Genomic DNA, 21,260 nt, shown 5'->3' on the forward strand with positions numbered 1-21,260 from the left:
TCTTACTAGGAGAGATGACATCCCTGCTTGGCGAGTTTTTCCTGCCAAAGATGGCTTGATTACACCTTTTTTGGAGACAGATTATTTGGATGTGCTGAGAAGTTGAACTCAACAGTAAACATCTGGCAGGAAGCTGGCAGAACTGTGGCAGCCTTGCCTTCAAAGGCTCTCAGAGCTTCCCATTCCCTGCTGATAGGGCTAATCCACCGTGTTTTAGGTTCTTGCCACTCTGATTCTCCCCAGGAGCTTGATTTTCCTCTTGGGTTTTAGGAATAAAGCGAATTTGAGGAGGCAAAATAGAGGGATGATGAGGAAAGGGAGGTGGTGAGGAAAAATGCACAGCAGTGGTAGGAGTGAGTGGCAGGTCTGTGAGTGAATGGAGGAAGACGAGTTGATAAGGGCAAGTAAGAGATGAGGAAGAAACTGAAGAAGAAAATAAGTGAAGGAGTGAAAAAAAAAAAGGCTGAAATAAACTACAAAACCAGAGAATAATTACAAGAAAAGTGAGTGGTAAAGACAGAAAAGAAATGCAGACATTGGCTGGGACACAGCCCGTCCAAGGAGACTCCCAGACAAGAAAGGTGGAGCCCAACGCCCAACATGAAACGAAGGCTTCCAGCAAAGGAAATACTGCCTTCTCTGTTCCCCGGTGCCAAAAGCTCTTTGGCAGTTTCAACACCCCATGGTTCCCAGGTTCACTGATTTTTGAGGCCCCAACCACTTCCAGCAGGTCGGAGCTGCACAGACCCTGCGTCAGCACAACCAGCTCAGCTTTCATAAGCTGATTGCGCTCTGTAAGCAGATAACACAGGCACAGGACAAGCAAAGCTGTGCTAAAACCCAGCTACCACATGGCCAACAGGAGGAGTGAGCCTGGGTATGTTTCTGTTAACCACTATATTCTTCTCTATCCCACAGAGAAAAGGGCAGAAAGGCCCAGTTCTCCGTGCTGGAACCATCAAGTGAAGTCTTTCCTGTGTGTGCCATCCCATTGATCAGAGAGCAGGTGAGTTTAATCGCCATCAGGATTTCTTATTTTTTCTCAGAATCCCCATTATTTCCTTGCTTTTCAAGTTCAAGAAGTGTTTGGACAATGCACTCAGACACACAGTGTGATTTTTGGTGTTGTCCTGGGCAGGGCCAGAAGCTGGAGTCGATGATCCTTGTGGGTCACCTCCAGCTCAGGATATTCTGTGATTCTTGGGGGTGCTGAACCATTTGATGAAGAACAGAAGGCAAAGCTGTCATAAGCAAGAAGCACAAGGAGAAATAACAGCAAGTCCTGCATTAAGAGATGAATTGTCAGAAAAAAAAGAATCAAAAAGATGCTCAAAAAACGTATTCTTTGATGTACACGTGCAGCAAACATATCCTGTATATGAAACTGTAGAAAAGGTTCACTAGAAGCCCTCATTTAAGGTAGATTTCCAACGAAGAAGGAGCAGCATTGTGCTGTCTGGAGTTGGAATTCCCTAGGCTTTCTTTACCCAGGTGAGAAACTGCTGACAAGAACAGAAAGCATCATCATTCCTATGGGACCACCACTGAAGTCACTGGGAACAGGCACTTTAGGATTTGAAAACTCATCCTCCTCCAATCATTTTGGCATGATGTGATGACAGTAGGGTTCGTGAGAGAGTTCATGGGGACTTTCACTCCAAGATCCCGGTGAAAGGCAGCATCAAGAACGACCTTAAAGATCCTGGTGATGACAAAATATCCACGCATCCAAACCCAGAGCACCATATCCAGCAGCAAGGGGGGAGCTACACCACACACAGTCCAGATTCCTCTCCCTTTTCAATTATCAGATACCTGGATATAAGCAAGTAGCAAAAACAAAGACCAGACTGCATTAACTCCCAGCTCCTACCACTGGCAAACTCCTCTCAGCACAGTGAAGTAATCACTTCTCACTCTCAAGCTCCTCTGGGTTTGGGCAGGCCCTAGAAGTCTGTCTGAAAAACAGTAGCAGAAGCAAAAGACACAGAATACCTCAAACAACCCTTTATTCTCAGCAGATTTCCTTCCCTGATTTCTGAGGGTTTACATACAATCCTGCAGGGAATTCACAGAATCATGGAATGGTTTGGGTTGGAAGGGATCCTAAGGATCACCTAGTTCCATCCCCTAACATGGGCAGGGACACCTTCCACTAGCCCAGGTTGCTCCAAGCCCCATCCAACCTGGCCTTGAACACTTCCAGGGATGGGGCAGCCACAGCTTCTCTGGGCAACCTGTGCCAGGGTCTCACCAGCCTCACAGGGAAGAATTCCTAATATGTAATCTAATTCAACCCTCTTTAAAGCCATCACTCCTTGTCCTGTCGCTCCATGCACTTGTTCAAAGTCCCTCTCCAGCTCTCTTGGAGTCCCTCAAACCACTGGAAGGGGCTCTAAGGTCTCCCTGGAGCTTTCTGTTCTCCAGGCTGAATAACTCCAACTCCCTCAGCCTGGGGCTGAAAGACAGAAAGGGCTGAAGGTCAGAAATTAAAAGGAGTGAATTAAATGTCCATAATCCTAAAACAGCTTCACTTCAGCTTACATCTCCTGTCTTCTTTCTGACCAGCTCTGGGGCATCCCACAAGCAGGGCCTGTGCAGAGAACGTGGATTCCAGCAGGGATGTCCCCTCTGTCACCCACCAGCTTCTGCCTCCACGTGTTCCCTACATACGTGCTCCTCCACCACAGGAAAAGGCAGTTTCTTAGGAAGAACAAATCTAAATAAAGAAGTTTCTCCACGCTGAAGGAGGCCAGGAAAGCACATCCCAATCCACACTCCTTCCTGTCAGCGCCGGTGACGATCCATAGCATTGTCTTTTTCTCACTTGGCTTAAAAACTGCAGTGACTTAATCCCCGGGCAGTGAAAAACCCCGACGGAGACAGGTCCGGGCTGTTTCCAGGCCAGACATCTGTCAGTGCAATAGAGGCAGGGAGGGAACAGTGACTCTCGGTGGCCCTTTGGTCCTGCTTTCCACGATAACTGCAAGGCAAGGCACTGGAGCTTAATTGGGGATGGCAGGAAGCCCAGCAAGGGGTGGGGGCGAGGAGGGTGGAAAACGCTGTCATTCTTTGGCTGCATCCCTCCCCCAGAAGCTGTTGCAGAACACAGGGGAAAGCTGACAGATAACAAGGCTGTTAATTAGCTGATTGTTAAAGGGAGGGTTCCTCTGAGGCAGGTCTTGAGGGACCAAATCCCTACTGAAAAGCTGAAGTAAAAATAGGCGCTTTTTCTAAATCAGGCTGGTCGATGGACTGTGTGATTTTTCACCTGCACTTAACTTGTCCAGCTCACCACCTCCCTCCCAGCCTTCACTAATACTGGGAGCTGGTTTTAAATACCTCTTTGGAGAGGGAAGTGAGAACTTAGCAGGGACAGAAGAGCAACTCTGAGATCAATTGTCCCTGCTCACATTTTCCTAGGAGTTATACACAGACCCTGAAGCTGCAGACATCACCCTCAAAGGCTGCACTCCTGACACTTTCCTGAAGGTCATGCAGATGTGGCATAAGCTGGAACAGGCCAAAATCCTCCCCCAGCCCCAGAATTCCCCCAGTTATCCCAGAAGGAATGGAGAGGAAGGTGGGAAGATTATGAATACATGGCAAGGGCATCATGGCCTGGGGAACCTCCCAGTGCTGGTGTCCCTTTCCTTTTGGAGACTGACCAAATGGAGTGACAGTGACCCTGAGCACTGCCAGCCCCACACAGTACATGGTTGAAGAAGGACAGTGTTTAAACAAGAGTGGCTGGAGAGCTCTCCTGCCCTATCTCATGGTGCTTCCCTTGGCAAAGCACAGTTGTAAATCCAGGTGGATGCTCTGCAGGACTGGAGACCTTCCTTGGAGGCACTGCTCAGTTTGCAGTGCTCTCCCAAGGAGGATTCAGGTCACCTTAGTCACAAGCTCATGACAGACTCTGACTGACTTCAGTGCAGGGCAACAGCCCTTCAGGGGGAACGTTTTGCTACAGAAATGAAGAGCTGAGCAGTTTTCAAGCAGTTTGATTGCTTGGCTTCCTTGTAACCAAATAAAGGCTTCTGTGAGACATCCCTACAGCTATTAAAAATTCAGGCTACTGCAAACAAATAAGAAGCAAAACTTGTATTGAAGTAGAAGGAGCAAGCCAAAAAAGATTGGACAAGTGCCTGGAAAAAGCCTAAGGACTTTCCAAATGAATTAGTGAGGCAAAGCTCTGGAGGTGCAGGGGTGCTTTGCCTTTCACTCCAGGAAAACTCAGCACACAGAGACCTCGCCTTGCTAGAATTGAGCTTCAGAGACTCCACATGCACTAGTGAAACACTGGAAGGGAGACCCCCTGCACTTTGTATTCCCCAGAATTCAGTGTCCAGGCGACAAGATAAGTGGGGCTAGAGAGATCCAGATGGAGGAGCAGAGCTGGAGGCATATGCTGGAGCCCCAGCAGCAGCTGCAGGGAAAGCTGGGCAGTGTGTGAGTGCGTGGGGAGGGAGCCGGCTGTGCAGGGAGGGCAGGCCTTTGGAATGGGGACAGATCTAGGCCTGTCCCTTTGGGAATACATTTTCCACTCCAACCCTGACTAGGCTTTGCATCCCTCAAGGGGGTTGCTGGTCGTTTTGTGGGGGTTTCCTTCTTTTCAAGCCACAGCCTTTGCTATCTCAGCCTCTTCTAAAGGGATGAGGTGACTTGATGGTGGGATTGCTAATAGTAAGCTGAGAAGGGTCTGGAAGCTCTTATGAGGCAAGGGAGGACCTGACCTCAAGACTCAATGATCTGTCAGATGGCTTTTTATCCTGGACAACTTCAAGATGTTTTAACAAAACCACCCAAAAAACCCTGCCTCCTCAAAACAGCAAAGATGCAGAACTGAAGATCAAATTCCTGCTGTTCCTCCCCAGCACCCATTTCATCAGTTAAAGCAACAGAGTTTTGGCCAGACAAGATGAAATAAGAAATGATGGAATGGACTCTAATGAAAATAATGATGAAAACTTTCAGAGAATGGGGGACTCAAAAAAAAACACAACCAGAAATGCCCCAGCCAGACTCAGTATGTGTGAAACACTCTCTGCACTTTATGCCAGAGGAAAAGGTCCCCAAAGCCACACACCTCCTGCACATGGTCCTGGCTGCCCACCCTCCAGGGCACTTGTATTTCCTACAGTCATTTTAACTGGAGATTTTCAGGGGATCACATTGCTCGCCTTAATTCCCACTTTTCCTACACAGCACAGGGCAGAAACCACAGCCAGCTGTCTTAAATCACTACAGATCATCCAACCTGGCACCCCAGAGGGGTTGGGACAAGCAGCTCAACAAAACCTTGAGCTGCCTCTGCAAGAAATTCCAGCAGGCTTTGGAGGAAGGCAGAGAAAGCACCTCCCAGCAGGAGCAATTAAGGGGTTGGCTGGTGCCCTGTGCTTGGCTTCAGCTGTCCCTTACATATTTTTTTATGGCTGTGAGTGCCTGTAGACATTTTTACAAGCCATAAATGTGAAAGCCTTTTCTGTCTGCTAGAGATAAAGATATCCTGTGGCAATGATAAGCTAATTAGGTGTTTCGCAAAGAAGATTAACTTTTAATGTGTTGTTCTCTCCTGTCACTGGCTGCCCCTTTCTCTCCTCTTTAAAAGAAAGGGTAGATTTACCAAATTAATCATTTCTAAAACACTGGTACCTTGTTATAGCCTTTATCTCACCGGGTTTATCTCAAAGCTGACTAGCTCTCATCTTTGTATTCTCTTCTCATTTCAGAGTCTGCCCTCCCCTTGCTGGAGATTTTCCTATCATCTTCCAGACAGGATGATCACTGAGCCCTGCCTGCAGTTTGGCACTGTTCCATTTACATAAATAATGCTGCTCACTGCAGTATTTTCACTTCTTTTTCTAGCCCTACTTGCTGTTCATCCTCCTCCACACACATCTCACCTGTCTTTTTTTCCTGCTTGGCTCTGGTTCTGTTTTCAACCCAGTAATATGAAAAGTTGTTCAGACAAATTATCTCCACCTGCATTTGCCCAAGAAGTTGCCCACAGCTTGTTAAATCCTTTCCATACCAAAGTTTCTTTTAAATTCCTACTACTCCTCTCTAAAACTGAAATGATCTTTGTGCCATCCCATCACCATTCCAGTTCAGAGACAAAGAACAGTGCCAAAAGTCTTTCCAAATAAAAAAAAAAAAAAAAAAAGAAAAAAATCCCCTTTTCTGCTCCCCACCCAATTCTTGATAATTCTTCACAGGCTCACAGACATATTTTTAAACAAAGTATGCAACAGAAACCTGAATCTAGTGTGTGTTCAGCCAAGAGTCAAACACTGAAGTTCACTGTCAGACGAAAATCCAAAGGTTTTAGGCATGGTTACAGCTTGATGAGAATCCTCATGTCCTGCTCCATTTTATATAACCCACTGAGAGATCACATTACCTGGAGGGCCAGACAGTCTGTACAGACCCCTCTAAATGTACTTCATGTGACATTAAAAAATGTGGGGAATAATTATAATTTACTTTGGCAAGGAAAAGACTTAAAAGAACCTTGAAGTGAAGTCCACGCTGGTCTGAATCTCCCAGCACAGATGTCCCTTTTCCTTCTGATGCAAGAAAACTTACAACTCTTATGATACTACACTGACTTTGGCACTCTACACAGCACATTATGGTATTCATAAAAAGTCATAGGGATACAATATTTAGCTGGTTGTTGCTAAGGTTTTGTGTCTACTTTGTTCAGTAATTTGATCCCTCCTCTACTCTTCTGATTAAGTAGCAACTTTCTCCAGCAAACAACTGTATCTCCCCAGAAATAGTTGCTGGAAGTGATTAAACTGATGACAAACATGGAAAGATTGTTCTTCCCCACAACAGCAAGTTAATCCCACGTCAGGGAGAAAAGGGGTACAGCGAGGCAGATGAGATAAAAAAAAACTTAGTGGTTTGGGGTTTTTTTGCAAACAAATTAATTTCTACCTTTGTCCCGGATCGTTACAACTGTGAAGGGCCCTCAGTGTTTCAGGCAAACCTACAACCTGCCAAAGCAGCTGAGCACCAACCTCGTTGTATAAATCACTGAATTCTTCAACCACATCTTTCGGGATCCTCTGCCCGTTGTTGGTGAGGTGATAGGCCACCCCATTCTTGGAGTAGAGACTGATCCGCCCAACGCTCCTCTCGCCGTCAGTGGTTTCCTCAAGCAAACCATTGTCTTCTGCTAAATGATAGACTGGGTTTCCATGTGAACCATGAATCCACGTAGCTCCCAGCTCAAAAGTGGCATGCCCTGAGGGAGAGGAAGCCAAAGAAAATGGGTTATTGAAGCCTGTTTTCCTGAAAGCTTGTCACGCTCAACCTGAACTAAAATGTTCATGAGCAGAAGCAGAATCGCCCAAGGACGACACGTGTTTGAACATCACTCGAGTGATTTTTCTCTGTCAGACACAGGCAATGACAGTGTTCTTCAAACCAGTCCTTTGGGATTGAAGGGAGAAGAGACTAATCCATTGTAAATACTGATTTATTATAGGAGAGATAGTTAAGATTGTATATGACGTATTATAATATTTATTTGTACAGTGTTTGTAATATAATTCCCGTTCCCCCCATATTGAGTCTCGTGTTTGTGTCTGGAAAACCCATCTCACACTGCTCTGAGTTGTGGGAGGGGGGCTTGGACTCAAGAACTGGATTCTGGGGCTCTCAAACCACGACAGGGATATAGGGTTGGATAGTGCTGCAAGGATGGGATGTTTCCAAGGAAGATCCACCGCAGTGACACACCTCTGGTACTTAAGGAGAAATTCAGACCTTTCTCAGTTCCCAGTTCTTGTTGCCAGCAGGGAGATGAAGGAAAATTTGGGCTGCCCTGGGATAGTAACATTGGCCTGAATATTGAACCTCCTGCGATTAAAAATGCTTATTGCTTACAAATACACCTCAGATTAACTGCAATAAAACATGTATTTCCGTTCCCCAAATGAGTAAATAAGCTGCATTTTATTATTTATGCCTTTGAAGATTTATATCGGGCTCTTTAAAAAGATGCACCATTAGGTTAAACACCAGATGCATTTAGTTTTCATCACCTGTACTCTCAGCCTGCAGAACACAAAGATTCTGGTTATCCCCTCTCTCCCCCTTCCTTACAACTAGTGGGGTTTGCACCAGGGCTCTCCCCTGACCCAGCACTGCCAGGACTGTGCTGAGAGCACAGGCAGCTGAAAGCAGGTGCTAAAAATAAGCTTGGGGTGTGTTCTCCCCCTACATTTTGACAGATTCTCTGGAGTCCAAAGCTGTTTTGAAGTCTGACAAAGCTGGGCAGCCTCTCCCAGCATCGTGGGAATGCCTGATTAAGTGGGATAGTTAACAGGATCCTGCTTGATGGAGAAAGGTTGGTGCAGTTACCAGTCATCATACGCTGTTTAACATGTAAATATATGCTCAGACAGAGACACTGCAGCACTGTGCTGTAATGCAGTCAAGTTTAATGGGTGAAAGCCCCAAGGAATGCTGCTCTCCAGCTGAGACTCTGCCTCCCAGGGAAGCTCCATGGATCTCATTCTTCAAGCAACCACCTTGTCATTAAGTACCATGCTGACTGCCCTTCAAAATCTGCATTACAGCACAAGATTTCTACACCAAAGCACAGCAGCAATTCACAAACCTGTGAATATTTAAGGTGCCACGAAGTCCAGAGCACCCAGCCAGGTGGAAATGACTGAGCACTGGCAGCCAGAGGTACAGAGCTCATCAATATTGCATGTGGCAGCCCCCCTGTCAATGCAATCCCCCTGCAGCCATCCCATGCCAGAGCAGCAGCAGGAAAACTGCCTCCTGCTTTGTGGCAGGAGCTTGTTCTCTGCTGCACAACAACCCTCTGTATGCACCTGGTCTTTGAAAGAAAACAATGTGCCAGCAGGTCCTGCTGTCTTAGTGCTGGGGAACAACGCTGATGTGTCCCAAGTTCTCCTGTTTGCAGTAGCTGTGTGCAATAGAAACAAATACCTACAAATTAAAAGCAGTAATTCTTGCCTTGCAATACTCAAACACATCACTACCAAGCAGATAAGTCGGTTGTTACCACGTGTTAAGTTACACAATGAATTATTTAAAAGTGTAAAATTAAATAAGATCCTTTTAAACAGAGACAGCCAATTTACTTCCAGGGCCTTAAAGGATTTTAGGTTCAGTATTAATCTACTTCAAATGAATCACCCAATACAACAAAAATAACCAAAGGAATACACAGATTGTCCACGAAGCCTCCTGAATATGTACAGCAATTTCCACATTTCCCTTCACAGCCCTGACTATTTCTTGGATATCCTGTTGTGAAACATCTGCAGTGGATACAGATGGTGCAGATCATGTGCAAGACACACACAGTCCACAAACACACAAACCCTCTAACTTGCCTGTGCTAGAAAAGATGAATCAAATCTCTGAAAATTCAGGTTATTCCCCTGTGCTGAATACCAACATACTCCATGCACTTGAGGGAAAATACTATCCCCTACAAGACACAGCGTGGCTCAGTGGGAGTGGAAGGATTAGGATATAACCCTGAGAAGGTGCCACCATATCACAGAATGGTTTGGGTTGGAAGGGACCTTAAAGATCATCTTGTTCCACCCCTCTGCCATGGGCAGGGACACCTTCCACTAGCCCAGAGGGCTCCAAGCCCCATCCAACCTGGCCTTGGACACTTCCAGGGATCCAGGGACAGCCACAGCTTCTCTGGGCAACCTGTGCCAGGGCCTCCCCACCCTCACAGGGAAGAAGTTCTTCCTAATTACTAGCTCTGATAAAGATTTAAATCAGATCTTTAGTCAAGTGTGCAGACAGGGGTGGGGCCAGAGAAGTTTAACATTTAAATGCCATTTAACATTTAAAGGCCAGATCAAACTGGTCATATGTTGAAGGCCCAGAAGAACCACTTCTTTAACAGTTGTTTGTGCAGCTTTAGCCAGTTCTGAGAAATGAGGAGGTCTTGCATGTCCTTGGTGCAGTCTTGCTGCTCCAGGAAGTACAGAAGAAGAAAACACAGCCCAGGACCATGCCCTCATACCAGGCAATAAGCAGGCTCTGAATATGTGCTGCTTCACCACCCAACAGGGCTCCAAAATCGTTTGCTAAAAGGCACATGAATCTGCCAAGAGCACAGGGGGGTCAAAACATGAATCCACTTTGGAAGAGAACTGCAGCCCACACAGGGCAGCCTTGAGAGTTTGCAGAAGGTAAGAAAAGATCGTTTGCAGTTTTAGGAAAGGTGTTAAAAGATCAAGACTTTGGATTACAGTCTCTGCCTTGCAAATAACAGTTTTATCTGCAAACTGTGAGACCTCCCCCAGATTGCAATTTTTGCTCTTGTCTCGTGTTAATTAAGAAGTGTTAACGAGCAGGAGGTGGATTCCCAGCAAAGGCAAAGATGTGAGTTATTGGTGAAGGTGGCCAAAAGTGAGAGAATCAATCTCAAAACTAATACACCAAAACTATTTCACAGGTGCACTGGCAGAATGATCTATTGCTCCCTGAAGATTTCAGCTCTTTGGCACTTCCCTCCTCTCACAGGCACAATCCAGGATATTTTTAATACAGGGGATTGTGAGTAAAGGACACACTTCCCATCCTCAGCTCTATGCCAAGTCTCAGCAGAATGTGAAGTGCCCTGTTCAGACCCTGGAGATTAGATTTTTCCAACTGCCTTTCCATTCATTTCCCTTCTGCAAGTTCATGGGACGCTGCTGTTTGTTTACTGTGGTGAGTTTATTGAGTAAAACACAGTAAGTGATGTAATCACCTAAGAAATAAAAAGAAAACAGGGCAGGAAGGGACCAAAGGTAATAAATCCAGACAGTGGGATAGAAACAGAACTAGTTTGTTGAAATCAGGAGGAAAATGCAGTAAATGCAAAGAGATTTTCCCCTCCTGCAGAGAAGAGACAAGCAACGTCCTCCATCAGTTTCACTGACTCCTGTGCTCCAAAGGACAACGTTTGTTCCACGAGTTTTGCATTTAGAGATTTTACAAGCCCTCCCCAATTGACACAGGATTCAAATATCCAGCACCTGCACCTCTATTACACACCGAGAAAGGAACCTGCAGAGGTGGGAAACCTGCAAATCAGGATGAAAGGATACATTGAAGAGGTTTTTCCAGCAGCCTGATTCCCAGTGGGTAGGGCCCTACACAGTAAATTACTTCAAGGGAAATAAATGGGGCTGTTTGTGAGGCAGAACAGCTCAGAGCTTCCCCTTTGCAAGTGCTGTAAGCCCTGAGAAACATTTGCCAGCCTGGAGATTTACTGGCTGCTCCTGGGCAAGAGTCAGGCTGGAAAACCTGGGTGGAAACTGTCTCAGTACAGCTCCTTAATCACAGAGCTGTTCCTGTGAGAGTGAAAACAATCATCCAGATCTTTATGTCAGGGAAACACGGGGTTTGGAGCAGCGCTGATGCACGAGACAGCACGGGATCACCCCAAAGGAGCCCGGGGATTTACATTCCCGACAACACCACACCCCAACCCAAAGCTGCAGGTGCACATATCCCGTTCCCGAGGTCGGATTAACCCAACGACAACACAAAGGCTCGCCGGGAGAGCAGGGAAGGGCCCCTCTTACCGAGTTTCACACTCTGCACGCGGCCCCCGATGCGGTCGGTCGCCTCAAGGACAGTTACATCCGTGAAGCCGCTTTCCAGGAGCGCCTTGGCTGCCGACAGGCCCGCGAGCCCAGCACCGATCACGACTATTCGAGGCTGTCGCTTTCTCCGTAGGCCACTACTAAGAGGATCATCCGTGCTGTCTGCAGATATTTCACAACTTTGCATGCCGTCCAAGCTCTCTTTCTAAGGAACCTACGGGAAGAAAGGAAACAAGTGCTTACAAACGCTTGTCCTCCGCGGTTGAAAATTCCCAGGGAAGGCAAAAAGAAAGCTGAAAATAAAGAAGCCGGGCAGAAGAGAAAAGAAGGTTGTGAACTGGACCCAGCCTTTCAAAATGGGATGCACGGAAAGGATAACTGAGGTCAAAATGGGATGCAACAACTTTTTAGCCTGGAGGACCAGTACTAGAAACTGCAGAAATCTCCACCCTCTTGTACGATGTAGACTATTTCCAAAGGACTTTCAAACTCCCATGTTTTTATATAACCTCTGAAAGTGGCAATTTTGTGGTAAAGGCTTTGAAAAATAAAGACAAAAGAACAATGTCCCCAGTGCCGACGAGCTCCACGACCCAGTGATGAAGCTCCACTGTGCCACTGTGGCAACCACAAAGCATAAGCTTCAGATCCTCTAACCAGGGCACTAGGTAAGGAGGGTTTAGCTCCAAGCACGGAGACTGGATATCAAACCGATCATTACAGAAATGGGACAGACGGGAAAATGTTTCAACTGATGAAAGCCAACAAGGGCCAGTTCAGAAATTCACAGCCACACGATGCAGCCTGTGGAGCCAACGCTGTCCTCCCACATCAGGATCAGCCTTGGGCTTTGATGAAGAGAGGTTCAAACCCACATCAGTCCTGACCAGTTCAATTCTACCTCCACTTACCCAATATATCCAACGTCCTCTGAGCAGGACCCAATTTTCCTTTGTAAACTCCCAGAAGTCACCTTTATACCTTTATGTCCATCCTTAGTTCTCAGGTCCCATCACCTTATTTTAGTAGGTGGGACTCAGCAGCTTGAGTCCATGGCTAAGGGTCCCTAATCAGGGATCACCAATGCAGCATGTCTTTACACACAAATGTCAGTGTGTAGACATCTGGTTCTGGGCAGTTCACACCTGCCCTCGGGAGCGTGAAGGAACAGGGTACAGAGACCCAAACTCCACCAGGCCCACCTTGCAAAGGATAAACACACAGCCCACGATTCATCGGCCTTGGAATCTGCTGGTGCCCAACGATTTGGATAAAACACACACACAATTCCTAGATTTACCATCCTCCCTCCCCAAACACTTACTGAATACAGAGCTATGCAAGGAGACAGTGTTCTGCCTCTTCCTGTTGCCAAGCTGCTGGATACCCCTTCTGAGTTCCTCCTCAATTCACCTTGGCCAGTGTCAAAGTGTTGACTATTCCTCTCTTCCATCACCAGAAGGGTCGAACCTTTGCACTGAAGACACTGCTGGCCTACTGAAGTTTCTGATCACATGTACTAACGAAGTTCAAGGTAACAGTAGTTTCATTTGGAGAGTCCCTTTTTCTCCAGGATCTTAGAGCATTTATGTATGTTGACCAAGCAACATCCACTCTCTGAGGAGAGCTGACACCAGACTGCAGTTTTAAGCAGTGATATGAAAAGGAGGGTGGTCCCAATGGGGCTCTGAGAACTGTTTTGAAAATCTTTAAACTGGAACAGCTTCAGCTCAATCCACCCTTAGCTGGACTCACCTGCACGAGGGATCTGCACAGTGTGTGCAAACTCTGGCTCTGCCATCAGAGCTTGTTCCAACTGGCACTGCACCACTTCCAACTGCCACTGCAGCAGGTCCCAACTGCCACTGCCCAACGGAGTGGAGAGCCATAGAATCCTGACTGGATGGGACCTTAGAGCTCATCTCGTTCCACCTCACTGCCATGGGCAGGGACACCTTCCACTAGAACAGGCTGCTCCAAGCCACATCCAACCTGGCCTTGGACACTTCCAGGGATCCAGGGGCAGCCACAGCTTCTCTGGGCAACCTGTGCCAGGGCCTCCCCACCCTCGCAGGTGCAGGTAAGACCTTCATCCCAATATTCAATCTAAACCTCTCCTTCTGTTTTTTAAAACTGTTCCCTCCTTGTCCTATCACTGTCTGCCTTTTTAAAAAGTCGCTCTCTCTCTTTTCTGTAAGTGCTGGAAGGTCTCTCTCTCCTGGAGACTCCTCCAGAGGAACCCCCCCAGCTCTCCCAGCCTGGCTCCAGAGCAGAGGGGCTCCAGCCCTGGCAGCAGCTCCAGGGCCTCCTCTGGAGTCTCTCCAGCAGCTCCACGTCCTTGTGCTGTTGTTCCCAGGACTGGAGGCAGCTCTGCGGAGGGGGGGTCTCACTAGGGCAGAACAGAGGGGGAGAACTCACTCTCACAGACATTCTACAACACTCCTCAATCTCCAGATAACACTTTGATCCATGTATTTTAACTGCCACAAGAAGGAAACATCATTTCTGCCACCTACTTCCTATAGAAACTGAACCAGGTCAGCTCAGTTCTTCAAGCACAGCTTTCCTAATCCTGGCTTTGGCGAGCTCCTGTGAATTCTTCACATGAAAGCTTCCAGAAAATGTTTTCCCTCCCGTTTCAGCATTTTAATACTGGATTAGGTGACCTGTCTAGACAGATGAGAAAATAACAGGGTATTTTGTGTGTACAGAACCCTGATTTGGAAACCACCCCTACTCAGCAAACAACCTTTACTGTATGATCCAGCAGGAGAAGGCAATTAAAATTTAGCAAAAGCTCGAGCTTTCCAACCAGGATCCACGTTCCATTGTGATATGAACAGGTGATATAAATACATGAATCCCCACTGCACTTGATTTCAGTATCAATTATACACTTTTCTCAGCTCCCAAGTAAAGACAAGCACATAAAACACAGTTCAGTGTGTTCAGTGCTCTCCCTTCAGCACTTGCCAAGCCACCAGTCAGGGCTCGAGCCAGTGAATATCACCAGGTCCCCTGACACAAAGATAGTTTGGCTTTTTACTTTTTCTTAGTTGCCAAAAACAGTTGTTTCTTTCTCCTTTTTTTTTTTTTTCCTCTTTTAATCACAGGGTAGGAAGTGTGTTGGCTGTTGTACTGTGAGTCTCTCTCAGGCTGTAATTTTACTTTGTGTCCATCTAAGAGCAAGGGTAGCACTAAAGCACAGTGTCACTGAAAGTCAAAATTCCCCTGCTTTGTCTTGCTCACAGCCTTCCTGCCTGACAGCCAACAGGCCACAATAAAATATCCAAATACACATCTTTCTTTTGTCTTAAATATACAGCTTTGATCCTCTTATCTCACGTGTCTTTCACTCAGGATATTTTAATCACTTCTACTACCAGACCTGTTTCCTTTCCTCACTATCACCATCCTGCCCCTGCCTCCCTATGTGCCACTACCCCTTCATTGATCCCCTTCTATTTCTTTCATTCAAAAAATAAAACCCTTTAAAAAAAAAAAATCCCTGAAACCAGCCCTTCCCTGAAAAAGAAAATAAATCCTGAGCATAACTGCTGTTTCCCAGCAGACAAATCTTTGCAAAAATATGTTTTCTAAGATGGGCACCATTCTACCAACCCAGAATCATGGGTTTCCATTCCTGGCATTTTTACCCTTCAATCCTCTGAGCTCCCCATCCTTTAATCTCTGCTGATCTCAGCTATGAAAAGTTCAGAGGTGTGACAACTTCATGAGGTTTTTTTCCCCTCATTTTGCCAGTAAAACCTCGCAGGTCACAAGGAAGAAGCCAGAGAATTAAGGCAGTTCACAACTGCTCTCCTTATTACAACAATGCTCTCTGAGCAGGCTATTCTTCTAGGACCCTTCAGAAAAAGGTCACCAAGGCTCCAACTACTTAAAAATACAAAACCCAAATAAACAAAAGCATTTCTCAAGGAAATCTGCTATTCTTAGCTCACCCAAAGGCTCCCGTGGTAGTACTGTTGTAGCTGTGATGATACAAAGATTTGGGCAAGGCAATGCTCTGAAAACAAGGCTTGTGTGCTTGAAGGCTTGGCTGGGGGTTGGTTGGGATTTTGGGATTTGTTTGCTGGGGGTTTTTTCCATCAGGATTGGTTAATCTTTAAAAAAGTGACCTTTCTTTAGACTTCAGGTTGTTTTATACCCATGAGCCATAGCTGTGAGCTCCTGGCATTCTACAAACCCTTGCATTATTTTAGGTGTCCAACTTGCATCTGCTGCCCTCAGCCTTTCAGGTCGTGGAGAAGAGGAGCAATCCATCCTGCTGCTCTCTGACATTCCCATCTCAGGATGGACAAGCTGAAAGGGAGCTTACAGACCATTTAAAACAGACCTCCAACCTTCCCAAGTGCTCTTATATGGTGTTATATCAACAGTCTTCACATTAACAAGTGTAACAGCCAGTCTGGAGGGTGAGAAATGCAGCATCAACACAAACAAATTCCCTGCTGACTGCACAGACTGAGCAGCCCCAGCATAAAAATGCACCAGAATCACTTTATTCCCTCCAGGTTTTGAAACAATGGGAATTAAGCATCATCCTTAATCAGAAAAACTAAGCAACAATATTCCATGTGTTTGAAAGGAACTCGGATAAAACCAACAAGACTCAGCTGAAAGACTAAATGGAAGCACAAGAAATAAACACACCACTATTTTCTCATTATTTTAAGTGCAGCTATTCAAGATCCTATCAGCACATGACGGGGCACTGCACACACATGTGTTTGTAATGCAGCTTTGTCATCACACCCTCAAAGTGTTTACAAACACAGAATACTTGACACCAAAGGCTTCATTCAATCTAAGCAGAGACAAAGTGAGACTGAGCAACCGAGAGCAGAAGCTAGGAAAAAAAAAATCACAACAAGAATAAAGTATCTCATTTTTAACAGTGACGCTAATCAGCTGCTGAAATCCTTTTCACTAAAGACAGAGAGGATATTGCTTGAAGCTTCCAAATCAGGATTCAATCTATCACAGACATTTACACTCCAGTCCCACCAGAAGACAGAGCTGTGGTTCTGGGAATGCTCCTGCCCATTCCATGGATGTGGCCAGGGCAGAGTTGCAAGACAAAATTTTCTGGACTTTGCACACTCAGGGATCTACCACGATGCAGAACTGAATGTCTGTGAGCCCTTGCATTATTAGCAGGGTGTTGTAGAGATGGAACACACATGCAGGTGGTTTCCAGAGATGCCTAAGGAATGGAAATTTGTGATCACCATCCAGTCCAGAGCATCTGGAGGCCCATGTCCTGGGCCTCAAAAAGCAATAAAAAAAAATAATAATAATACCAGCAAACTTTTTCATACAGAGTTTCAAAAGCCTTTTTCCAATAGATGCAATAATCTCTATTATTTCATCAGCTGCATAAGGAAAAGTGGTTATCTGAAAGCTCTGTTAGCTAAACCCATTTGCAAAAGCTCCACAACAGAAACAGAAAGGTGACTTATTCAGCAGATGTAGAGACACTCCAGATTTTAGGCCATTAACTCATTACACAGCCCAGCACTACTTGTACTGAGCAAGTGCACAGTTGTAATGAGTAACCTTTGCCTAAGTAACTGCAGTAACAGAATTTTCAATTATCATCTCTAATGCACCTTTTTTCCCTAAGCTGAGGGAGAAGTGCTTGGAAAGATTATTCTAGTTGGAGCAATTTTATCTCTCTTAACACCTTTCCAGGCTTCAGACTCAGGCTGTCCCCTGAGCATAGGTCAGGGCAGAACAGATCATATCTCTGAGCAGATACAAAAATGAAGTGGAAGGGATTTCTGGGCTGGCCCCAGCACTGCCTGTCAGTGCCTCCCAGTGCTGTTTCCTGTGGTTCTCCACAGCTCCTGGCACAACAAAACAGGCATTTTGTAACTTCTCCCTCTTTCCCCCTTTCATCAGCCTTCTCAGACACAAGCACACTAATGCTTACTGCCTGTTATTTCAAGATGCTCCTTCCAAGCTCTCCAGGCTGTAAACATGTCAAACTGGAAGGTACGTCTCTTTTTCCTTTCTCCCTCTTTTTTTCATCCACGTCAAACTCACCAACCTTTCCAGAGTCACCATTTACACCCTTTCAGGACGAGGCAGGAGTGTCATAAACTGAACTCAAGTCCCCCACGTCAGTCAGACGCCCAGGTGAGCCCAGCCTGCTGTTACAAACTGCCTTTGTGCAGTGGTTGTGCAAACACCAGCCCGGGCTGCGACTGCGGCACAGCGGGAGCTTTACGGCATCGGAAGCCGACACACCTCGTTTACTCAACTACCTGGAGAGCTGCAGGAGCAGGATAACAGTCCTCAGCCTCCTACATACATACCAGACCCCTTCCCAAGCTCATAAACCTGTGTCACTGAGGCACAAGTACCACTGAGATCAAGGTTATCTCATGTTACTCCTGCACATGCCAGCAGCTCACCTCCAACTGCTGGGCTGAAACTACCTGGAGAGTGGCACTTCATGGGCACCCTCGAGCTCAGGCTTTACCCAAGTCAGTATTTTAGTCTGAACAGGTTTGCCAGGTGGATGGAGCAGCTGGAACAGTCACTCAGCCCCAGACCAGTGCTGCTACCCCCCTTCTGCAGGCAGCTGCCAGGTGTGGGCAGAGGAGACCTGTTCTGACAGCTCACAGAAACTCAAGTGTTGGTCAGAAGCAGCCCCTGAAAGACCCTACTCAAACCAGGACCATTATCAGCATGGCTCCTTGAACATAGTGTTTTCCAGTACATGAAACAAGGAAGACAGATGCAAAATCCCTGCTTTTCCCATCACTGTGACTCCATCCCCATGCTCCTCATCACCTCGTCATGCCTGACCAGAGTGAGGAGCCTTGCAGGTGCTGCGGGGGGGACACGTGAGCCTGAGTGGGCAACTCTCCCTGGTCCCAAGCAGGTCTTGAGTGGAGCACCTCCATCACCTCTGCAGCACCCTCTCCACTGCACCCCACACCATCACCACAGTCCATTTGTCCTGTGTGCCTCCCCTGTCCCCACCAGCCGCGGGGAAAGAGAGATGACCACACTCATCTTTCTCACCATGGTGGTACAAGGAACCCAGATTCAAAAAAAAAAAACACAAGCCAGCACTCCTGCTGCCAATGAGCAACTCATTAATCCCTTATATTTCCATAGGCAGGAGCTGAAATTAAGTGATTTGATATCCAGAGGGCTTCTGGAATTTATAGGGGTGGCTGTGAGAGCAAAACTGAAGTCGGAACTGAAGACAAAACTACAATCCACTAAAATAAACCCAGGTAAAAGCCCAAGCCATCAAGTGTGGCTCGAGGCACTGAAAATGCTGATCTTCCATTAGCACCTACCAGCCCCAATTACAAATTACTGACCCACCCCAATGACTGACACACAGGGAGTGCAGGGCTGGATCAGACATCAAGGAAGGAAAGGCTCTAATAACACCCCATGTGTACTCCTGGACAGCAGCGTGCCAAAATGTTTCCTGTTCTTCCCATACACCAAACCTGCAGCCTCATGCCCAAAACATCCTCAGCATCTTGCTTTTTTCCAGGCAGGAGAGAACTTCAGGCTGACTCTGAGCTCTTCTTCCTCAGGACACATCGCAAAAGAGACAGAGGGAAACACAGCACTAAAAAATACAGTCCAGACTCAGGTCTTCAGCCTTAGAAGTTGACCTTAGCTGAGTTTTTGTTCATTTACCTGACAGCTTTAACTTCATTTACCCACTCACTTCCCAAAATATAACCTCCCCTCATCTCAGGAGAGACAGAGAAATGGCCACACTAAATTGTCTCCTCTTCTCAAGCTGGGAAGAAGCTGTGCTTCTTCAAAACACACACAACAAACAACGAACTCTGTAAACTACTCCACTAGTTATTAATGAGAAGCAACCCAGTTGAGGCCATCAGATCTTATGCAGCCTCCCACCACGGCACGACTGCGTGGTCTTACACTGCTGGAAAAGGAAACAGAAATGTTCGAGTTCTTCAACAACAACAAAAAAAAATAGTTCTGACAAACGGTATTTTTTCACAAGTATGACCCAAGACAGGCGTCCCCTTTGCCTCTTTCCACGCCATCATCATGCAGGAAAAACGCAGGGGGGGAGACAGAGAACAAACCACAGAACTCACAGAACCGTTCAGGTTGGAAAAGACCCTTAGCCATGAAATTTGACATTTTATAATTAAGTCTGAATCGGCAAAGATGGTGGAACAGGTTCCAGGATAAGACCTCCTGCTATCTCAGAGGCATCGGGCACCTCCTTTGCCACTCAATTTTCTGAGCAGCTTATCAGAAGCTGTGTTGCAAGAAAAGACATAGATTGTGTCCAAATCCCTGAGTGATTTCACTAATCAGTCCACAGAGAGAGGGAAATGTGGATGGAACAGCATCTGGGACAAGTTGGCCTTCAAGACGAGGGATAGGAAGCACTGGAATGAGCCACCAGCACCCACACCCACATCCAGTGGACCCCTGAAACACTTGCCCTATTAAGCCTCCCCCATCCTCCAGAATCACCAGAAATTTGCTAACTGTGAAAATCTCAGTACTTTTGAACGTTTGGAGGAGATTTAAACAGAAAAAAAAAATGGGTCACTGGCTGGTGCTTTTGATCAGGAAACCACTGCACATTTTTACCACTGTGATCCAACTTGTTTTAATGCCTGCAAATATCCCTCGAGTCAAATGAACTTGTTCAAAGCTGATTCACAACCAAGGCTACTTCTTAAATTGGGTAGTTGTTGACAAGTAGAATATATTTAACAAGCCCCAAGCGTCTTGGCATGCAGTATAAAGACTTCCTATTATGAGCTGGATGTTGTTTTCTTTAAAGTGAACATATGGGCAGAGCAGGTTGTCTGCCACGGGGCACCTCCATACAGTGCTTGGCACTGACAGAACTGCACGGATATCCAAAAAATAAACCAAGGAATGTCACGCCAAGAACACGGGGGATGAATCACACCATTTAAAACTCGCTGATAAAATGCACCATTATGTGTTTTTCCAAATCCTCCTCATCTGAGGGAAAAGAAAAGAAAATAAATTAAAATAATTGTGTTCCTCTGGCTGAAGGGTACGGTGAGAACGTGGCAGGCCCTGCCAGCTCCAAGGGGACAGGATGGGAGCAGGCCATCTGGAATTACTCTGCAAAGGTCCCTCTGGCAGCCTCTGGAACACCCCTTGGCCAGTGGCTCAGCATCTTGATTTACAGTGAGAGGATAAAATTAAGGACTGGAAGATTTTCTCTACCATCAGACACTCCTGTTGGAGGAGGTCATCATCCTCAAGTGATTCCCAGAGAAATGGGCTGAGAATGAAGTCTGGGCTATGGAGCTTCTCCTGCCTACACAGCCAGCAAGATCAGAACACTGTAGAACTGTGTTTGTGTGTCAGAGGCTACAGTATTTATTACACAGGACACAGCTTATCGCAGCAGCAACAAAAAGCACAGCTTGGGCACGTTCCTTGGACAACAGAGGAGGAAATCCAGGAACAACACTGCTCTGCAAATGCCCTGCAGACTGAACAAGCATGTGCTGTAGCTGCAGCATCAGCACCCCCTTGATTTTGGAAGGCTGCAGATAGGTAAAAGGTCCCACCTACCCAGAAGGCATCCCACAACATCCCTCTACTGCATCACAGAGA

The 21,260-nt window shown here is 46.4% G+C and overlaps 1 protein-coding gene across 4 annotated transcripts in view; it reads right to left on the reverse strand.

Moving 5' to 3' along the window:
* SMOX (spermine oxidase) overlaps positions 1 to 21,260 on the reverse strand; it is a 51,353-nt gene that overhangs the window by 12,784 nt on the left and 17,309 nt on the right. For 2 of the 4 annotated variants that reach the window (XM_027660472.1, XM_027660473.1), the window contains 2 exons: positions 11,592 to 11,826; positions 7,029 to 7,255 (listed from right to left, as the gene is read on the reverse strand). In XM_027660472.1, coding sequence (XP_027516273.1) covers positions 7,029 to 7,255; positions 11,592 to 11,799 — 435 coding nt within the window. In that variant the 5' untranslated portion in view covers positions 11,800 to 11,826. Of the gene's footprint in view, positions 1 to 7,028; positions 7,256 to 11,591; positions 11,827 to 12,936; positions 13,104 to 13,367; positions 13,485 to 21,260 lie in introns of those variants that run through there. The other 2 variants (XM_027660471.1, XM_027660474.1) reach the window with 2 other exon arrangements.

The sequence above is a fragment of the Corapipo altera genome, unplaced genomic scaffold (assembly GCF_003945725.1).
Source record: "Corapipo altera isolate COAL_440 unplaced genomic scaffold, ASM394572v1 295, whole genome shotgun sequence".
Lineage (NCBI taxonomy): Eukaryota > Metazoa > Chordata > Aves > Passeriformes > Pipridae > Corapipo > Corapipo altera.